At 39.1% G+C, this 17,222-nt stretch overlaps 1 protein-coding gene across 7 annotated transcripts in view; it reads left to right on the forward strand.

Moving 5' to 3' along the window:
* The first annotated feature begins 82 nt into the window (after nt 1-82).
* The window catches only part of RPS6KB1 (ribosomal protein S6 kinase B1), a 27,716-nt gene continuing 10,576 nt past the window's right edge, over nt 83-17,222 (forward strand). For 6 of the 7 annotated variants that reach the window (XR_015703385.1, XR_015703384.1, XR_015703386.1 and 3 more), the window contains exons 1-15: nt 83-324; nt 3,671-3,720; nt 4,796-4,916; nt 5,279-5,347; nt 5,787-5,934; nt 6,608-6,665; nt 7,617-7,717; nt 8,678-8,768; nt 8,971-9,061; nt 9,374-9,481; nt 9,777-9,839; nt 10,670-10,747; nt 12,362-12,469; nt 13,056-13,168; nt 13,734-14,956. Coding sequence is in view for 1 of the 7 variants with exons in the window: in XM_087751400.1 (XP_087607526.1) it covers nt 253-324; nt 3,671-3,720; nt 4,796-4,916; nt 5,279-5,347; nt 5,787-5,934; nt 6,608-6,665; nt 7,617-7,717; nt 8,678-8,768; nt 8,971-9,061; nt 9,374-9,481; nt 9,777-9,839; nt 10,670-10,747; nt 12,362-12,469; nt 13,056-13,168; nt 13,734-13,971 (1,509 nt within the window). In the remaining 6 variants the exon portion in view is untranslated. Of the gene's footprint in view, nt 325-3,670; nt 3,721-4,795; nt 4,917-5,278; nt 5,348-5,786; nt 5,935-6,607; nt 6,666-7,616; nt 7,718-8,677; nt 8,769-8,970; nt 9,062-9,373; nt 9,482-9,776; nt 9,840-10,669; nt 10,748-12,361; nt 12,470-13,055; nt 13,169-13,733; nt 17,063-17,222 lie in introns of those variants that run through there. The other variant, XM_087751400.1, reaches the window with a different exon arrangement.

The raw sequence follows: 17,222 nt of genomic DNA on the forward strand, positions 1-17,222 counted from the left end.
CCCCGCACTGTGCCCGGCCGCCCGGCGGCGTCCCCGCCGCGCGTGCTCAGTGCGGCCCCGGCCGGCGCCGGCAGCGGTTGTGCGCCTGCGCGGCGCCCGGAGCCGGGGCGGGGGCGCAGGCGCGCTGGGGCCGCGCAGCCGGTGATGGCGGCCGTGGCGGAGTTGGGGGGTGCGGGCCCATGAGGCGGCCCAGGCCCCGCGCAGCCAGCAGAGCCAGGGAGGGGCGGCGGCGCCGCGGCTCGCACCCGCGCCATGGCGGGCGTGTTCGACATCGACCTGGACCAGCCTGAGGACGCGGGTTCGGACGAGGAGCTGGAGGAGGGGGTGAGAGGGGGGAGCCCGAGCCGGCGCGGCGCGGGGAGGGAGCGGGAGGCCGCCGCGGGGAGCGGCGCCAGGGGCAGGCCCGAGGGGAGGGAGCGGCGGGCGGCCCGCGGGCCCGCGCCGGGGCGGGGGGCATCCCGCCGGCGGCCGAGCGGCGCGGCCTGGCGGGGCCGCCGCGGAGGCTGGCAGAGGCCGCGCTGCGGCTGCGGCGGGGCGGGAGCCGGGCGAGGCGGGGCGCCGGCCGCCGCCCAGGCCCGCGCAGGTGAGGCGGCCGCGACCGCGCCCCGAGCCGGCCGCGCTGCCCCGACGGCTGCCCCGCCAGCGGGCTCCGCGCCCGGCCCGGCGGCCGGGAGTTACCGTCGGCGCGAAGGGAACGGCGTCGCGCCCTCAGGTCGGGGCAGGCTGCGGCAGCCGGCTCGCAGGGCTTCCCCGCCGGGGGCGGGCGGCCGGCGGGGCGGGGGGGCTGCGCCAGACTTGCGGGAGCTTTTTCCCTTGGAAGTTTTGCCTTGGATTTCCTAGGACAAGTGCCGCAGCGGGGTTGTTTTCTTGTCACATGTTTTAACGTCAGTGCAGAAACGCTAATCTTTCTGGAACTGTGTAAAGTCGTTGCTCTAGCGGCAAAATTAAAAGCAAAGCTTTAAAATGCCGCCTTAGACGTCTGTACGGATCAGCGTGCATCTCCATCTCATGCTTTCGTAAACGGTTCACCTTGTAATCTGTAGTTTGTCATTTTGTAATGTTCATACAGATTCTGTTAAGGCTTTTGGGGAATTTTATTACAAGATCTCTGTTTATATTTTTCTAGTGCTACTGTTGCTTTTTTATATTGTTTTGTATATTAAACATTTGCTGTTGCTTAAACTGCTACTGCATTTATTTTTTGCTGTTTAAATGCCAATGACAGTCTTGGAGTCTTTGAGATAACCAGATACTCTATCACAGCTGGAATACCCACACTGCATATAAACTGTAGAGACGTTTGACAGCTGAAGGCTTGAACGCTTCTCAACCTGCAGGAGAAAGCACTGTCTGTCACCTCAATAATCAATAAAGTACTTGGCTCAAAAAAAAAAATGTCGCTTGCATCACACTGTTAATGTTGCCAAGAACAGGTTCTAAGGGGGATGGCAAGAAAGTTGAATTTGTTCTCTCTCACGTTCCAATAATTCAGTCTCAGGGAACAATTAAAAAACTTATTGTGGATTTAAAAAAATTGCCATGACTGAAATTTGTATGGCAGAACTGTGGACGTGAATGCACGTTGGCCACCTAGTTTCTTTCTCAGGTGCCTTTTGGCAAACAGATAAAGGAGGCTGAGAATGGACTTGAAATTAAAACAGAACTGAAAAGCAGGGAATATTAAGAGCAGGATAGAAGGGGAAGCATCAGGAAAGTGTAAGGGGAAAAATGTTTAACTGAAAGTTATCTCTAGGTGGTTGTGCATGTCTTACAGGGATCTGAAAGACATTGCAGCCAGACCAGTTGAGATCCTTAAACTGGAAGTGAGCAAGGTGTAAAGTCTGGACTATCTTCTTTAATCTCTGTGGTGCTGGTCCTTGGTACCTCCTGAAAGGTGTAAGCCGAGTAGGAGCAAGAACAGATCAGTTGTAGTTTTGAAGAGGCACAACCGTTTAGAAAATCTGAAGAACCGTTTAAATGGAGAGTTTGCTCATAAGCCATATGGTTGTTTGCATTAATTATTATGGTGAAGAAAACAGCCTTAATTTTTGTGTTTGTAATAAATGAAACAATAAGTATAGGCTCAAGGACTGCTAGCCTTCCAGCCAGAATACCATTGCATTTCTTGGTTTTGTGAAATGAGAAGAAATCCTGAAAATGGTCGAATGGTATCTAAAGTGAATTTCATTCAAGTTAATATTGAGAATGAAAACCATAGTTCACAGGGGCCAGTTGCACATGTGAACTTTGCCAGAACCATTGAGTAACTTGAGAAGTTGTTCTAGGAACGTGACGGGTGTTTATTCTCCATGTTTGTTGAATTTTTTTAATTCGTTTGTTGGCATCTAATGGTCAGGGTCAAGGGCAGCTTTAGTGGGCTTTATTGTGAAACAGAGGTCAACAAGCTGGATTTCTCTAATAAGTGTTATCAAGAGGACATGAGCTAGCAACTCTCTGACCTGGAAACAAACTGGAACTTTTGGACTCCATAATTGCTTGTGGTGCTAGTAGGTGGAACCAGGAGTTAAATTCCCCTCTAGATCACCCACCAAAATAAACCAGCCTCTGTAAACTTTAATGTTTGAATGGTTTGGAAGCTATTGAAAGTTCGTAATTTTCTTTGGTTAGTGTTTTCACTTATATAATACTTAAAAACGCACTCCTTGGCTTGATCTGCTTTTTACAGATCTCGATGGGTTTTTTTCCTTCTGATTCTCTGAATTTCACATGTCACTCAATATATCGATATTCAGTCTGCAGATTCCAGGCTGTTCCTCACTAACTTGCCGTTGTTATTTTATGTACATGTTTTTGAAAATAAAAATGCTAAGGCATAGTATAAAGCTTATTAGAAGCTTGCCCATTAAATTCTATTTGCATTCATTCCAGCTGTCTGCTTGGTTTGCACTTCTTTTGCCATGTAGAGCCACAGTTATAGGGAAGTATTATCTTGCAAAGGGATCGAGTTGAAAATTCTTTGCAGAAAATATCTCTTCAAAATTGAACTACATTCTTTAATGGTGACTAGTTCTGATGTTGAAGTGCGTGAGCCTTCTCTAGTAATAGTTGCATGCATTAATCTATCTGAATGATTATTGGTCAGAAAAGGTATTTAACATCAGAGTAAAGCTTAATTCTTTCATTACTATTGGGATTTGATTAATATCAGTATAGAATAATAAAACCTTCTCAGTAGATTATTTGTTTCTAGTGCGTATGAATCCCAGTTCCTCTGTTCACATAATCTTTACTGTTCTAATTTGCATAATATTGTAATAGGATTTTAAAATCCTATGTAAGAGCAACTGTAAAAAAATGCAGTACCTTAACATTTTTCAAATGCACTTGGGGATGTGTGAAATTGTTACCTCTAATACTTAAGTGATTGAGTAACAGTGCAGTCAGGGGAAACAGTGGTTCCATGTGTCACCGTTTGAGATATGTGGAAGTATTGCAAATCTTGCACAGAATTTTGTGGATTTCCTACCTTCTGATAATTTATTATTCCTGACCTTTAGGCTTATTTAATTATATACTATAAATTATAATTATATACATAATTATATATATATAATTTAAGAAGTTGTAAAACACATCAGTGCATTTATTTTTAACGCTGCTTTCTTTCTTTTGTTATAATTAATCTTCCTTCTACCCCTCCCATCCCCAGGGTCAATTAAGTGAGAGCATGGACCATGGAGGAGTTGGCCAATATGACCTGTAAGTTGCTGCTAGAAAATGTTCTGTACCATTCATGCCAACTACATAAACTTTTAATTTTGTTACATTGTTAAGTTAAATAGAAAATTTTGTCATTCTTGTTCAATTTTGAGTTGTTTCTAGCCGTTTCACTATTTCTTCACATTAAAATTTGTGAATTGTATCTTGAAATAAAATAATAATAATAAAAAAAAATTCTGGCGAAACTTGCTGTTGTCTTTTAATCCTTGTTTCTCCTAACATTATCTATCGTACTTGAATAATATTTGTAACACCAATGTAACACACTGGCTGCAGAACGTTGTATGTTCTGTTCATTTTGTAAAGGCTCCAGTTGCAGATTTGCATAGCAGTCTGAAGCAGTTGAGAATCCAGCAGTTCTGATTTGAAGTTCAGGAGACAGCTACCTTTAGCATTGCTTCGTTTACAGATTTCCAGATTGTTTCAGCATGCCATGTCGTGAAAAGAAAGCAATGATAGTTGAAACAGTTGAGTTACGTTTACTTTAGCAGGATCAATCTGTTAGTCCTTTGCAGAACTGTAGCATAATTTAGAAGCATCATTAAATTATGGTTCAGTCTTCTTTTGTGGCATGTTCAGAGTTGTGAGACTTTTTTTGTTACAGCTTTTTCTGCAAGATATTTTGTTACAGAAATCTCACCATCACTGTTGGGGCTGCTGAATGTGATTTGAGACTTAAACACACCCTATAGCCTTGCTTTTACTGGAGATCTTGTAGGAATATCTAAGTCAATTCGAGGCTGTGGTCTTTTAAACTTAATTCTGGTGTAATACAGAGATTTATTATGCATAAAAATGAAGGAATCTGAAGGAAATCTTGATACTGTAAATACCCAGAATTTGCAGGTGATCTTTTCTGTGCAAGTTGCAACTTACTGCTTTGCACACACCTAAATAAAATTTCTGATGCTGAGAATTCTCCAAATCTCCAAAGCAGTCATTCAGTTATGTCAGATATACTGTATGCTTTTCAGAAAGTAATTTGCTTGCTTACTTTCATTTGATCGTTTTTGAGTATCAGGTAGTCTTATATTCTTGTTTCGGTTTTATCCAGTGGCATGGAACATTGTGAAAAATTTGAGATTTCAGAAACTAGCGTAAACAGAGGTCCAGAAAAGATCCGACCGGAGTGCTTTGAGTTACTACGCGTACTTGGCAAAGGTGGCTATGGAAAGGTAAGGAACTCTTTTCTACAGAAGTAAATCCATTACGCCGAAGGCGGTTGAAGTGCTTGCTTGCTGCCTTTGGCAAGGTCTAATCTTCCCATCCTGTTGTCTGAAAAGTTCACTCTACCAGAAGGTAACCTCAGGGCTGCCAAGGTTGGTGTCACGGGACCGAGGTCACCGGCGGGGCCTCACCAGCTGGTGGCAGTAGGAAATGTCCCAAACTGGTTCTAGTTCCAATCGCTAGCTCTTCTCCTTCATGTAGCGTTGCAGTTTGTAGGTGATCTCATCTCTCTTTCACAGAACTTTGCTTTTAACTTAAGACATCTAATGTGGTCATGATACGTGATTGCTTTTGTGTTGATGTTTTGTAGGTATTTCAAGTACGAAAAGTAACTGGAGCAAACACCGGGAAGATATTTGCCATGAAGGTTCTTAAAAAGGTAACCTGAATGGTCACGTTTCACTACTGTCTGAATCTAAACAAAATCTGTCCCTCCCTTTAGCTGTTACAATTATCTAATTATATAATATACCTAAAATTAAACTTTATCTGTGATATATACAGTTGTTATCCAGGTACAGTTGGAGTTATAATTAGTCTTCGACTAAATTGTTCTGTCTGTGTAGTTCTTAGCAGCTAATTTAAATAGTTCAGGAGGTTCCTTCCAACCTAAATTATTGCATGATTCTATGAAATAAATCAAGAAACTGCTGCAAGAAACTTGTCATGTTATGTATGTATCATGGTGAAATTTTATTTTTTTATTATGTTGTTGAATCATATGTTAGTGTTGTGATTTAGTAAACTCAGAAGGGAATTAAATATAAAAGTGCCTTGTTTAGCATGTTCTTGTGCTCACATCTCTCTGCTTTTTGTAGGCAATGATTGTAAGGAATGCAAAGGATACAGCTCATACAAAAGCAGAGCGGAATATACTGGAGGAAGTGAAACATCCCTTCATCGTAGACTTAATTTATGCCTTTCAGACTGGTGGAAAACTCTACCTCATCCTTGAGTATCTCAGTGGTCAGTATATGAAATTCTGTTACCTCCTTCTTGGTATCTTACGTAATTGAGACTCTGGATTTCTTACTCTGCTTATAAAAAGCCAGCTAGCTATTGGCATGGTGTCTTAAAGATGTAAAATAGGTTAGCATTAAGAATACATAGAATAACATAATTAAACGTTCTAATTCAATAAAATAAAGAGGAATTAAACATAAAATAGTTATTTTTCATGACACTACAGGAGAGGAAGATTTTTAATACCTTTGCTTCCATCAGGCTTGTAATTCCTGTGTGTTAGACTTAGACCCTATGCAGCCATATGAAGTACCTGAGGTTTTAGTCCTTGCAGGTTCTTTGTGAAACAAGAAAGTGTTATCTTTATTTCAAAAATAGATAGAAACAGAAACAAATTACAAGCAATTTGCTCAAGTTATAACAATAGGAAAAAACAGGGACAGAAACGCTGTTATTTTTTTCAGCGTGCTGTTTTGATTTCTTTTGGCATTTCTTCTGTTGATAGAATTCTGAGAATAACAGAATACTAAATTCTCAGCTGTTTTCGTGAAACAGCTTTCTATGAAGTAGGACAGAATACCTGTTGCTTATAGTTTTTCTAGAAAATAGACTTTTGACTGACTAAAAATGATAGAATTAACTTTACTGGAGTAAAATCTCATTTTTCTCATGACAGGAGGAGAACTATTTATGCAGTTAGAGAGAGAAGGGATATTTATGGAAGACACAGCTTGGTAAGTGAACTTACTTTGGTAAATTAGTAAGTTTGGGTGTTTTTCCCCAAGTGCTTAAATGGTATATTCTGACTTGAAAAACTATAACTGCTCATTCATTTCTTAGTCTAGTGAAAAGAACAGTTAATGGGGTTTGGGGAAGATGTACGTGTTCCATACTTACCCATTTGTGCCAGTCTTGCTACAGTAGAGGGTCCATCGCTGGTTGCTGAGTGAGGCCGTATTACATAGGGTTGTGGTAAAGGAGGTGTTTGGGGTGTTGGAGAAAAGACTGTGAAAGACTTGCTGTAAATGCCATCTTTTTTGTTCTTGATGTGCACACAATTTTACCAGCCAGTTACAGAATTTCCAATTCACTGTAATGGCTGTATTCTAACGTTCAGATGTGTGGAGTGATAATGTTAATTATGCTAAGGAAGGAGAAAGCGCCTTTTGAGTAGTGATATTGTACATATAAACAAGTTGAAATTATCCCTTATTGATGAGGCTTCACACAACTGAATACAGTTGTATCTTCCTACAGCGCGTGCCGATAATGCCTTAGAAAAGCTTTGATGTACATACGGGGCTGTAACACAGTTCCACAGATAGCACTCTGGGTGCTGCCCGTTACCATCTTAGCTTCATTTTTTTTCTTCAATTTTGACATCTAGATGTGGTAATACAGATTGAAGCATATTTTAACCACTAACTGGTAAATTTAGATTCCTCCAAATATGTTCATGGTAAGATAGCTACCGAACAGGTAAACCTAATGCTAATGGCGTAATTTTGTAGTTCATCTTGCAGTCTGTATGCCTTTTGGCAAACCAACCTCAAAGGCATCGTTGTTTCTCATACACTTCTAATGATACTTTCAAGGAACCGTTGCTATGTACGTAATAGTCTTAGTGCTTAAGATGCTTTGCATGATTGAATATGTCTAATTTTGTGTCATATGTTTCCTTTCAGCTTTTACTTGGCAGAAATCTCAATGGCACTGGGGCACTTGCATCAAAAAGGAATCATCTACCGTGACCTGAAGCCAGAAAATATCATGCTTAATCATCAAGGTAGAAATATAGTAACAGTTACATTGCCAGTCACTTGAAAACAGTTCTTCAAAGGTCACAAGACTTCACTCTTACGTGAATTTTCTTAGAACAATGGCATGTTAGTTATCGCTCTCGGTATAACTGAAGAATTGCCAAAGCTAATTGCTTGCCCTTAAACACAGCTTCTTTGGCTTTAATAGGCCACAGCAAGCTCCCTGTTCCATGTGTACATAGACACAGGCATTTTTTGAATGGTTGACTTGCTATTTCTGCAGCTCGGAAATTTTTCTACTGGGTCATAGTAAAGTACATAAAGATCTGTGTCCTCAGTGTAGCGTCAGTGACATTTTAGTAATGGGGATGACTGAAGACATTTGTTAGGAAAGGCAATTTAGGTAGGATGCCAAATCATCTGTAGCTGAAATGACTTATCTAGCTTTTGACACTTTACCTGACAGTAGTAGCAATTCCTGAATGCACTGTTACATTGACCGTATGACACTGATTCGTCTGGCAGTCTGGACCATCAGTATTTTCATGTTATCTTAAACAACTTATTTACTTAGTCTGAGTCTTTGTACTGAATTATTCAGGGCACTTAACCATTTGTTGAGGGTTGTTCTCTGAAGTAAAGGAAAGGAAGCAGTAAAATTCGATAGCCTACTTTCTTATCTGAACGATGCTCTACAGTCTTTATGTTTAAATACATTTGTCTATAAGTGAATAGATTTTGGTAGTTTGTCTTGTTTCTCTTCACCAAGCAGCAATACTTTCTTGCGCAAGTATAATGCAGAGGTTTTATCTGTAAGCGTGATTACCTCATTCTGTTTTATAGCTGTATTGCTTTGTCAGACCATTGAAAATATCTGGAAGTAGCTCAGTTACTACATATCCATGTTAAAAATGCCTATTTTTTTAACGTTACTTATACAAATGACACAATTCTGGCAATTTTGACAATTATGTATTTAATTTCAGGTCATGTAAAATTGACTGACTTCGGATTATGTAAAGAATCTATTCACGATGGAACAGTCACACACACATTCTGTGGAACAATTGAATACATGTGAGCTGCACGATGAAATAGAAAAGTATTACTCTGGTCTGGGGGTAATGGCTATATTTTGCCTTTTTTAACTGGTGGTTCATATGTTCAGTCACTTATGGAAATGTTACTTGATAAATGTGGTTTTGTTTGAAAACTAGTAGTCAGAATTAGTATTAAGCTTGTTAAAATACTTCCATATTTTCAATTTTTCTGATCATAGGGCCCCTGAAATCTTGATGAGGAGCGGGCATAATCGTGCTGTGGACTGGTGGAGTTTGGGGGCATTAATGTATGACATGCTGACTGGAGCAGTAGGTGCACAGTTATAATTGCATGTATTTCTCTTCCTAGCTTTTGTAGTTACCTGTATTCTAATTCAGATGCATGTATAAATACGTATACACTTGTGTATATATACAAACTGCAAGTAAGAAATATAACTAAAATACGGCTACTCTTTATGTTGACTACAGTCATGAGCTGCTCTTATCCAAACAGTTCTTTGGAAGTCCCATTTGCAGCAATTTTATCTGCTTTATAAATGACTGAAGTGAGTTCTGTGTACACAAATAAGAGACCTGAACAAGTCCTGTTTTTCCTCCCATTACAATGGTGCTTTCTAGCCTCCTTTCACTGGGGAGAACAGAAAGAAAACAATTGACAAGATTCTCAAGTGTAAACTCAACTTGCCTCCCTACCTCACACAAGAAGCCAGAGATCTGCTTAAAAAGGTAGAATTTTAATGAATGTCAGTACTACGTGTGTATGTAGAAAATAGAAATACAATGATACCGCTGTGGCTACTCAGTCCATGCTTGTTTTACTGCTAAAAAGTCAGTCTTGTTTTTGCGTGGTACAGAAAGTGATTTTCCTTGAAAATACAATTGTTTTCTAACAAATATAGATTTTCTGATTGTTCTGTATTCATTCTGCATGGCATTCACTCAAATGATGATTCATGTCAGAACTAGTCTAGTCACAACGACATAACGCATTTTTCTTTTTTGGATGTTATTTCTCCTTAAGCTGCTAAAAAGAAATGCTGCCTCACGTCTAGGAGCTGGTCCTGGAGATGCTGGAGAAGTTCAGGTAACTTTCGCTTAACTCAAGAATTCTTAAATTACCTCATTGAAAATAAAACAGCTTTGAGGGTGCATCAGGGAAGGAGAGTATGTCTCTCTTGAAGTATAATGAGCAAAAAGGCAGCCACACGTGACAACTGATCAAAACTTGAATGCTTTAAAGCTTAACGAAACCAGCTGTCTACCTATTTGATAATTTGAGATTTGGAAAATAACTTTTATTCTTTAGCTCTGTCTTCCAGTAGGTCTTTTCTACTAGTTGCACAATGCTAATTGTACAGTCAGCCATGGAAGAGCAATGATACTCTTAGCAGTCTGACGAAAAACCTGCTATCCCTTGCATTTAGTGCAGCTTTCAAGGGAAAAGCGGTGTTAGTTTGCGTTCGATGTTGCATAGTTAAAAGGCAGCAACGTCTTGTTGCTTCCAGCTTGACTTTTTTTGTGGTGAGATTAACAACGTACTAGAGAGTCCTCCTCATTTCACAGTTCTGATAATTGGTCATTAACACAGTGTTGTGTCATTATTTTTAGATATCTGACTTTTAAAGTTGAAAAACGTAGAGGTATTTTGCACGTCAACTGACTTTTTTTAATACTTTCAAGGAAAACATGATAGGGACGTATGTTGTCTGACTTGGAGGTATGGTATCAATTTTCAGCTCTTCCAGCTACTCTGATGTAGTGCTGCAGAATATATTACGCTAGACCCATACGTGATTTTGGAAAGAAAGACACCACAGAGAGGGTCTGAAAAGAACATGCTTATTAATTCTTAAATTTCTGTATTTTATACCGAAAATGTAGATTATGACTCTGTGCTATTGCTAACTCTTGTAGGCTCACCCATTCTTCAGACACATTAACTGGGATGAGCTGTTGGCACGAAAGGTGGAACCTCCTTTTAAACCCTTATTGGTATGTACTCGGAATGCCGTGAGATATTCCTTGTGTGCCTTTAGGAAAGGTCTTATACAATGTGGAATCTCCAACATAGAAACGCTCACTCTTACAAACTGGAGTGCTGTTGATTTCTGGTATTTTAAGTAGTTAAATGCATCAACTTAGGTTACTGGTTCTCAGAATCACTGTTGTCAAATTAAAGAGAGAAACTACCTGATTCAGAATTTTTTTTTCTTCCCCCTGAGAACTGATGCTATATCAACATTGAAAAAAACTTCTTTCTTTTAAGTCTCCACACAGTATGAAATACTCGCTGTCATGAGCATGCTGTTCTGTCTTATTTTCTGTAGTCACGGTACTTATCCGTCACTGGAATAGGATTTTGCTTTTTTATGTGAGAAGGTGGCAAAAATCGGCTAAGAGCCAATTTATCCTTCTGTTCAGTCTCCTGGAGGAAGAAGGTTCTGCTTCAGTTTTAATTCCTCCTGCTTCTAATCTGTAGGTTAAACAGACTTGCAAGTGTAGTTATCTCTGAATTTCTGCTTCTAAACATTATGCAGCAAGTCAGTACTTAGTTGAAACTAAGATGATAAATAGTTGCTAAGGAAAAGTAAATGAAGTCACCTGATTAAGCATTCTGTATGTTTGCTTATTAATATTTACAATGCATCTTGTGCATTATAGGCAGTAATTAAAGTTGACCTAAGCCTCTATTATCCTATCCTACAGTTTGATAGGGTGGGGTGTATCTTTTTTTCCTCTGGGTACAATTAGCTACGGCAGCAATGGGTATTGCCACCCCGATAGTTCCCGACTACTAAAAACCTCACTTTAAACTGACTTGGGCGTCACTGATGTTGAGCATACTACAGCAGGGGGACTCCAGGCCTTATTTTTGCTCAGCATTTTGAATGAAATTCAGAATGACACAAGACTGGTATTTCCAGATGAATTAACTGAAGAGAGTTTTGGGTTTTTCTGTTATTAGCAGATTTTATGAAAGTTACTTGTACAAACCAGGTGGCTTTTGAAAATGTGCTTCCATGGTTGCATGAAGGCCTGCGCAAATGAATACATACTGCCTTTTCAGTTACACTTAGGAATGAGAGAAGGGATCTTGGAATTATGTCTGTTGTTCTTTGACTGAATTACACAATATTCTTCATAGTCACTTATTCCAGAGTTGTCATCTGTCCCTCACAATATAAACACTTCTGTATCTGCAAAAATGGGATTGAAATTATCTGGAGAGGCTTCCAAAAACTAATAGTTGCAACTCTTCTATACTGGTTGTGACAAGGGCTAAACTTGCAAGAAACTGGCATTGTATTTCTAAAAGTTTTTGTTTGTAATTTGAGATTTTTTTTTTTAAAGGCATCTTTTTAATTTGTGTTCCTTTTTGATCCATAATTTTTGCCCCTCCCCCTTGCCTTTATTTCTCAGTGTCAGTGCCCATAGTGACCTCCCACTGGCAGCGACAGGATTCCGACACCACTCCAGGGTTTTACTACAGCAGAGCTCTGCCAAAAACCTATGGAATGAACTCCATCCAGAGGCTACACTGATCACCGCTAAGCCATTTGGTTGATATCTGTAATATAAACCCTTAATCATTTTGTTTTTGCAAAGCAATCTGAAGAGGATGTGAGCCAGTTTGATTCAAAGTTTACACGTCAGACACCTGTTGATAGCCCAGATGACTCTACTCTCAGTGAAAGTGCCAACCAGGTCTTTCTGGTAAGTGAGGCAGGGACGGGTGTGTAACTGTGGAGAGCTATGTTGTGTTACTTGGAAAAAGTAGGGCATTTCAGGTAAATCAGCTCTATTGAATCTTGCCACCCGATACTTGAAGCAAACCATCGTAATTTTAAACACATGTTCTGCAACTGGTTTGAAATGTCTAAGGGCTTTGAAAATACTTAGTTTGATTATTGCTGATGTTTTCTTTATATAGATAAAACAGCCAACAAATGTTGCTTACTTTCTGAAATGTTGGCATTCTTATGAGCCCTGGGCACGTGATTGCTTTCATAGTCATGCAGAGAGAACAATGTCCATTCTACAGATCAAAATTAATGAAATTGAGCATGCCTGTGGGAATCTGTGACCCGAGTAGAAATATCTGGGGTGTGCAGGCACCTGGGTGAGGGACTCCCTGAAGTCCTGCTGTTTGCTTCAGGAAGTGAGTAGAAGTTCATGTGTCTACATTTATTCTCCTTTTTTATAATCTTCATTTACTGTTTCATGCCAATCATAACTGCACAAGTGATCATAAATGTAAATCTTGCCTGTAAGTTACAGTGCATTCATTCCTGTTTTGCAGGGTTTTACGTATGTGGCTCCATCTGTACTTGAAAGCGTAAAAGAGAAATTTTCTTTTGAACCAAAAATTCGATCACCTCGCAGATTCATAGGTAGCCCTAGGACACCAGTCAGGTATCTTTTTTTTTTTTTTTTTTTTTTCTTTTTTGTAATGCACTTTTTGGCAAGTAGTTGAAATAGATCTGCACTAGAAATAAAAAATGCGGCCTTTCTTCTCAGTAAGCCCATCACTTCCATTAGAAGTGCAGCATTGATCCTATTTTAGAGACCACATTATTAGAGACAAGTCTATGGTGTTTGGCAGCACAAGAAGTACTAATTTGCTTGCTGTTCAGCGCTGGTACAGCCTCACAGTCTGGTGACTTTGGTACACCATTCCTCTAGAACTCTTTCAGAACACCCTAAGTACTTATGTGCCGCTAAAGAATCATGTTAGTACAGAAAATTCCTTCTGCAATCATCTAGAAATACATCCTCACTACTCAAATGAGAGAATTTTACTGTACAAGAGACCGTGGTAGAAGCTAGACACGGAAACTTTCTCAGACTTCTGGAAGTGGAAGGAAGAATTACAAATGCTTCTCAAGGGGCATTTGAGTTCAGCTTCCTGCAGAGTAAAGGACATACCTTGGTGCTGTGTATATCTTCATCTCTGATTTTTATATTTCTTGTTTTAAAGCCCTGTAAAGTTTTCCCCTGGGGAATTCTGGGGAAGAGGTGCTTCTGCCAGCGCATCAAATACTCAGACACCTGTGGAATATCCAATGGAGACAAGTGGAATAGAACAAATGGATGTGACAGTCTGTGGAGAGGCCTCAGCACCACTTCCAATCCGGCAACCAAACTCTGGGCCATATAAAAAACAAGCTTTTCCCATGATTTCCAAACGACCAGAGCACTTGCGCATGAATCTATGACGACACAATTTTTTTAAAGCCTTTGAAGGTGGAAAACAAAGAACGGACATAAGCCCCCTTGAAGTTGAAATATGAGGGCTTGTATGGTTTACTTTTAAAAAGTGACAGTATCAAAGAGTCAGTCATTGCACAGAGCGACTTGGAAAGCAAAGAAAAATGGATTTTTTTTCTGTCAATCAATGGTGCATAAAAAACTTTAGAAAATGGTATTGCAGAACTCTAGGCACATCATCTAACTGATTCGCAGTGACATCTTCTCACCTTATCAAGGATTTTTCAGCTTGATAGCTTGAAACTGACAGTATTAAGGGTCAGGATGTTGCTTCAGAATCACTGGTCTAGTCGTGAATGTGTCAAGGAGGGTTAGCCCTTTCACTAGGCAAAATATGAAATGCCTATATGCTTGCGTCTGAGGAATAATTAGCATGCAAGCTTGGTTAAGCTGTTTCCTACAATGGGGTGGAATCAAAGATGAAAGACGAAATTAATTGGTATTTCACATTCAAAACATAATGAGTTTTTTATATATATAAAAAATATATATTTTTCAAATAGATTTTTTGATTCAGCTCATTATGGAAAGTATCCCAAAATTAAAAATGCAAAATAATTGGTTGCTGTGAAGAAAGTAGAGGCTCTAGTTCTGATTCTTCTCCTCATGAAACAACAAATCAATAAACAAATCACTCAGTTACCAGCTTGGCAATGTGGGGTGGGAGAGAACTGTTTCACTTGCTTACCCAGCTGAAATACCTGTTCCTGCAAAGACAAATGGATCTAATCAAATGGCAATGCTGCTATGTTCTAGGCTTAACTGGAAGCCATGGGCTCACATACATGTCCTGCTTATTTCATCCTTGTCCTCAGCAGACATTTCACTGGGAAACATCACTTTTGTATACGCTAGTCCTTAGATGGAGACAGCGGAATACGTTCAAATTCTTACCCATATAAAAGACCAGGAAAAAGTGCATTGGAATACAAGGTCAGTAGAAACGTATAGGAAGTACTGCAGGAAGCGTATACAAATTCTACATAGTATAAGGAAATAAACCTTTTTGTAACCAGTGGGTAAGAATTCGAGGATTTTTTTTTTTTTTTAAATAAAATTTTGCTTATGGGAGTTCCCTGCCATTATACATTTCTAAATTTATCAACGTTTTTTTCTATGCTGGGGCAATAAATTTGCTGATTGTATGAGAAAAAAGTGTTAAATGGCCTTTCAGTGAATGTCTTCCACAGTGGGTCAGAACTTCAGCAACTTAATTTAGGAAACATGTTCTAAGGACACTATTTATGTTTTTGAAATTGTCACAATCTGTACAAATGACTTACAGGTACAAAGAATAAAATAAAGGTAACTTTACCTTACTTAAATACTTCCTGCCTTAAAGAAAGCATTTCCATGAACATAGCTGGTGAAAGGGTTAATATCTGCAGAGCTTTACACTAGTTAGAGTGTGTATGGTGTGTGCGTGTGTGTGTATATGATCATGCAACTGCATACAAGTCCTGTCACTTTTTGCCTGCCACACGTTGCATTATCTTTAGTCAAACTGTGCAAAGTCTACTTCTAGTGTTTCACAACAGTAGGGATTTTTTTATAGATTCTGCTTACTCTGTGTATACTGAATCTTTTTGAGCCATAGGATCCAAGCCATAAAACTCTCTAAGCATCTTGAATCCAATCAGAGTGCTGTTTTCTAAAATTTGCAAGTCAGAGGGATTCATCGATACCTTGTTGCTACTAACAAAGAACCAACAAAAACGCTGGTTGTGATTGAGCAAAAATTAGTTTTTTTTTTTTTTCTTCCTGATAAGCCTTTTGTTGGAAAATTTCTTTTTTTTAGTTTTAGAAGGAAAATCAAGTTACCCTACAGTGACATAAACTGTCCTGGAAGATTGCCATTTTTCATTTGGTAATACCGCCACTGGTGACATGTTGTGAAACTGAAATCAAAGTGCTCACCTGTGTTTGTATTATGCATATTTGCAAATACGCAACACTTCAAGCAGTGCCTCTCTGTGCCACCTGTTAACATAGGTTTCCTAACATGTTTACCGAGTATAAAGGAACTTAGTTTAAAAAAAAATTTTTTTTTGAGGCAGATCTCTCTTGGTCCTAGTTACAGCTAACAGTTGTTTTTTGGTTGGCTGGATGTAATTGTCCAGTAGAATTGGTTTAATATGGCTGGCAAGAATGGCAAGAGTTGTTTGTCTGAGTTCACTGATTAATTACAGATCCATCGGTTTTAAAATTAAATTTCATGTACTGTCCATGTTTCATCCCATAGATTATAAGTTTAATTCCCTACCATAACTGTGAAACTTTTGGAGTGTGACTCAGACAGCAAGCACACACTATGCAATATGGTTTATCCTGTATTTATTTGTAAAAATATCAGACATAGATCCTCTATATATATATAATAGTGTCAAAATTACTAGTCGTGAACTAAGGGGAGTGAAGTTCTAGCTCCTGTCTGGCTGTTTCAGATAAGTGCAGAATGCATTGAATATTGGAGAGCTTAACAAGTGCTTTCTTTTGTTCATTTAAAAATGTCTTAAATTTTTCATTAGAGTATAGAATCTTATTTTTTTTATTTTGTACAAGCTGCGCTTTTTTAATTATAATCACTGAAAAATTCACTATAATTTGATTTTATAGGATTTTTGTAGCATTACAAAAATATAGTAAAACTGAGGTTAATACCTGTTGTGGCTAACCATATAAAAGTATTAAATCTTAAACTTGAACAAAAGTCATATTTTTTTTTTCACTAGATGTTAAATAGGGGAATATTTTGTTCTGCAGGTCACTATCACAAAAGGTTTAGAGGTCAGCTGTGTTACCAGCAGTTTTTCTTTTCCCATTTGATGCAGAAACTATTCTGGTATAAGATATTCAGAATTTCATAATTTTTCTCTGTGGGAGTGATGCATACATTTGATGCCATTCGTGTACTAAATTGTAATTTTGGGAATGCTGGAATAATTCCTACCAAGACTGTCTTAATTGTGCCATCTGACATTTGAATGTCATCCTGGTATTAGCTCATAATAAAAGATAAAAATAAATGAGTCAATTGTTCTTTTGAATATCCCTTTTTTTTGTCTTGCTATCTAAAAGCTGAACTGCTGGAGAACATTTAATATTTGAGTCCACTCCTACCATACAGTGGATGTTTACTTTGGGGCTATTCTCTTTTTAGTATTAACTCCCAACCTGCTCTCACTGTTAATCAAACATG

The sequence above is a fragment of the Nipponia nippon genome, unplaced genomic scaffold, assembly GCF_047370975.1.
Source record: "Nipponia nippon isolate SJK-2023a ecotype South Korea unplaced genomic scaffold, ASM4737097v1 scaffold_15, whole genome shotgun sequence".
Lineage (NCBI taxonomy): Eukaryota > Metazoa > Chordata > Aves > Pelecaniformes > Threskiornithidae > Nipponia > Nipponia nippon.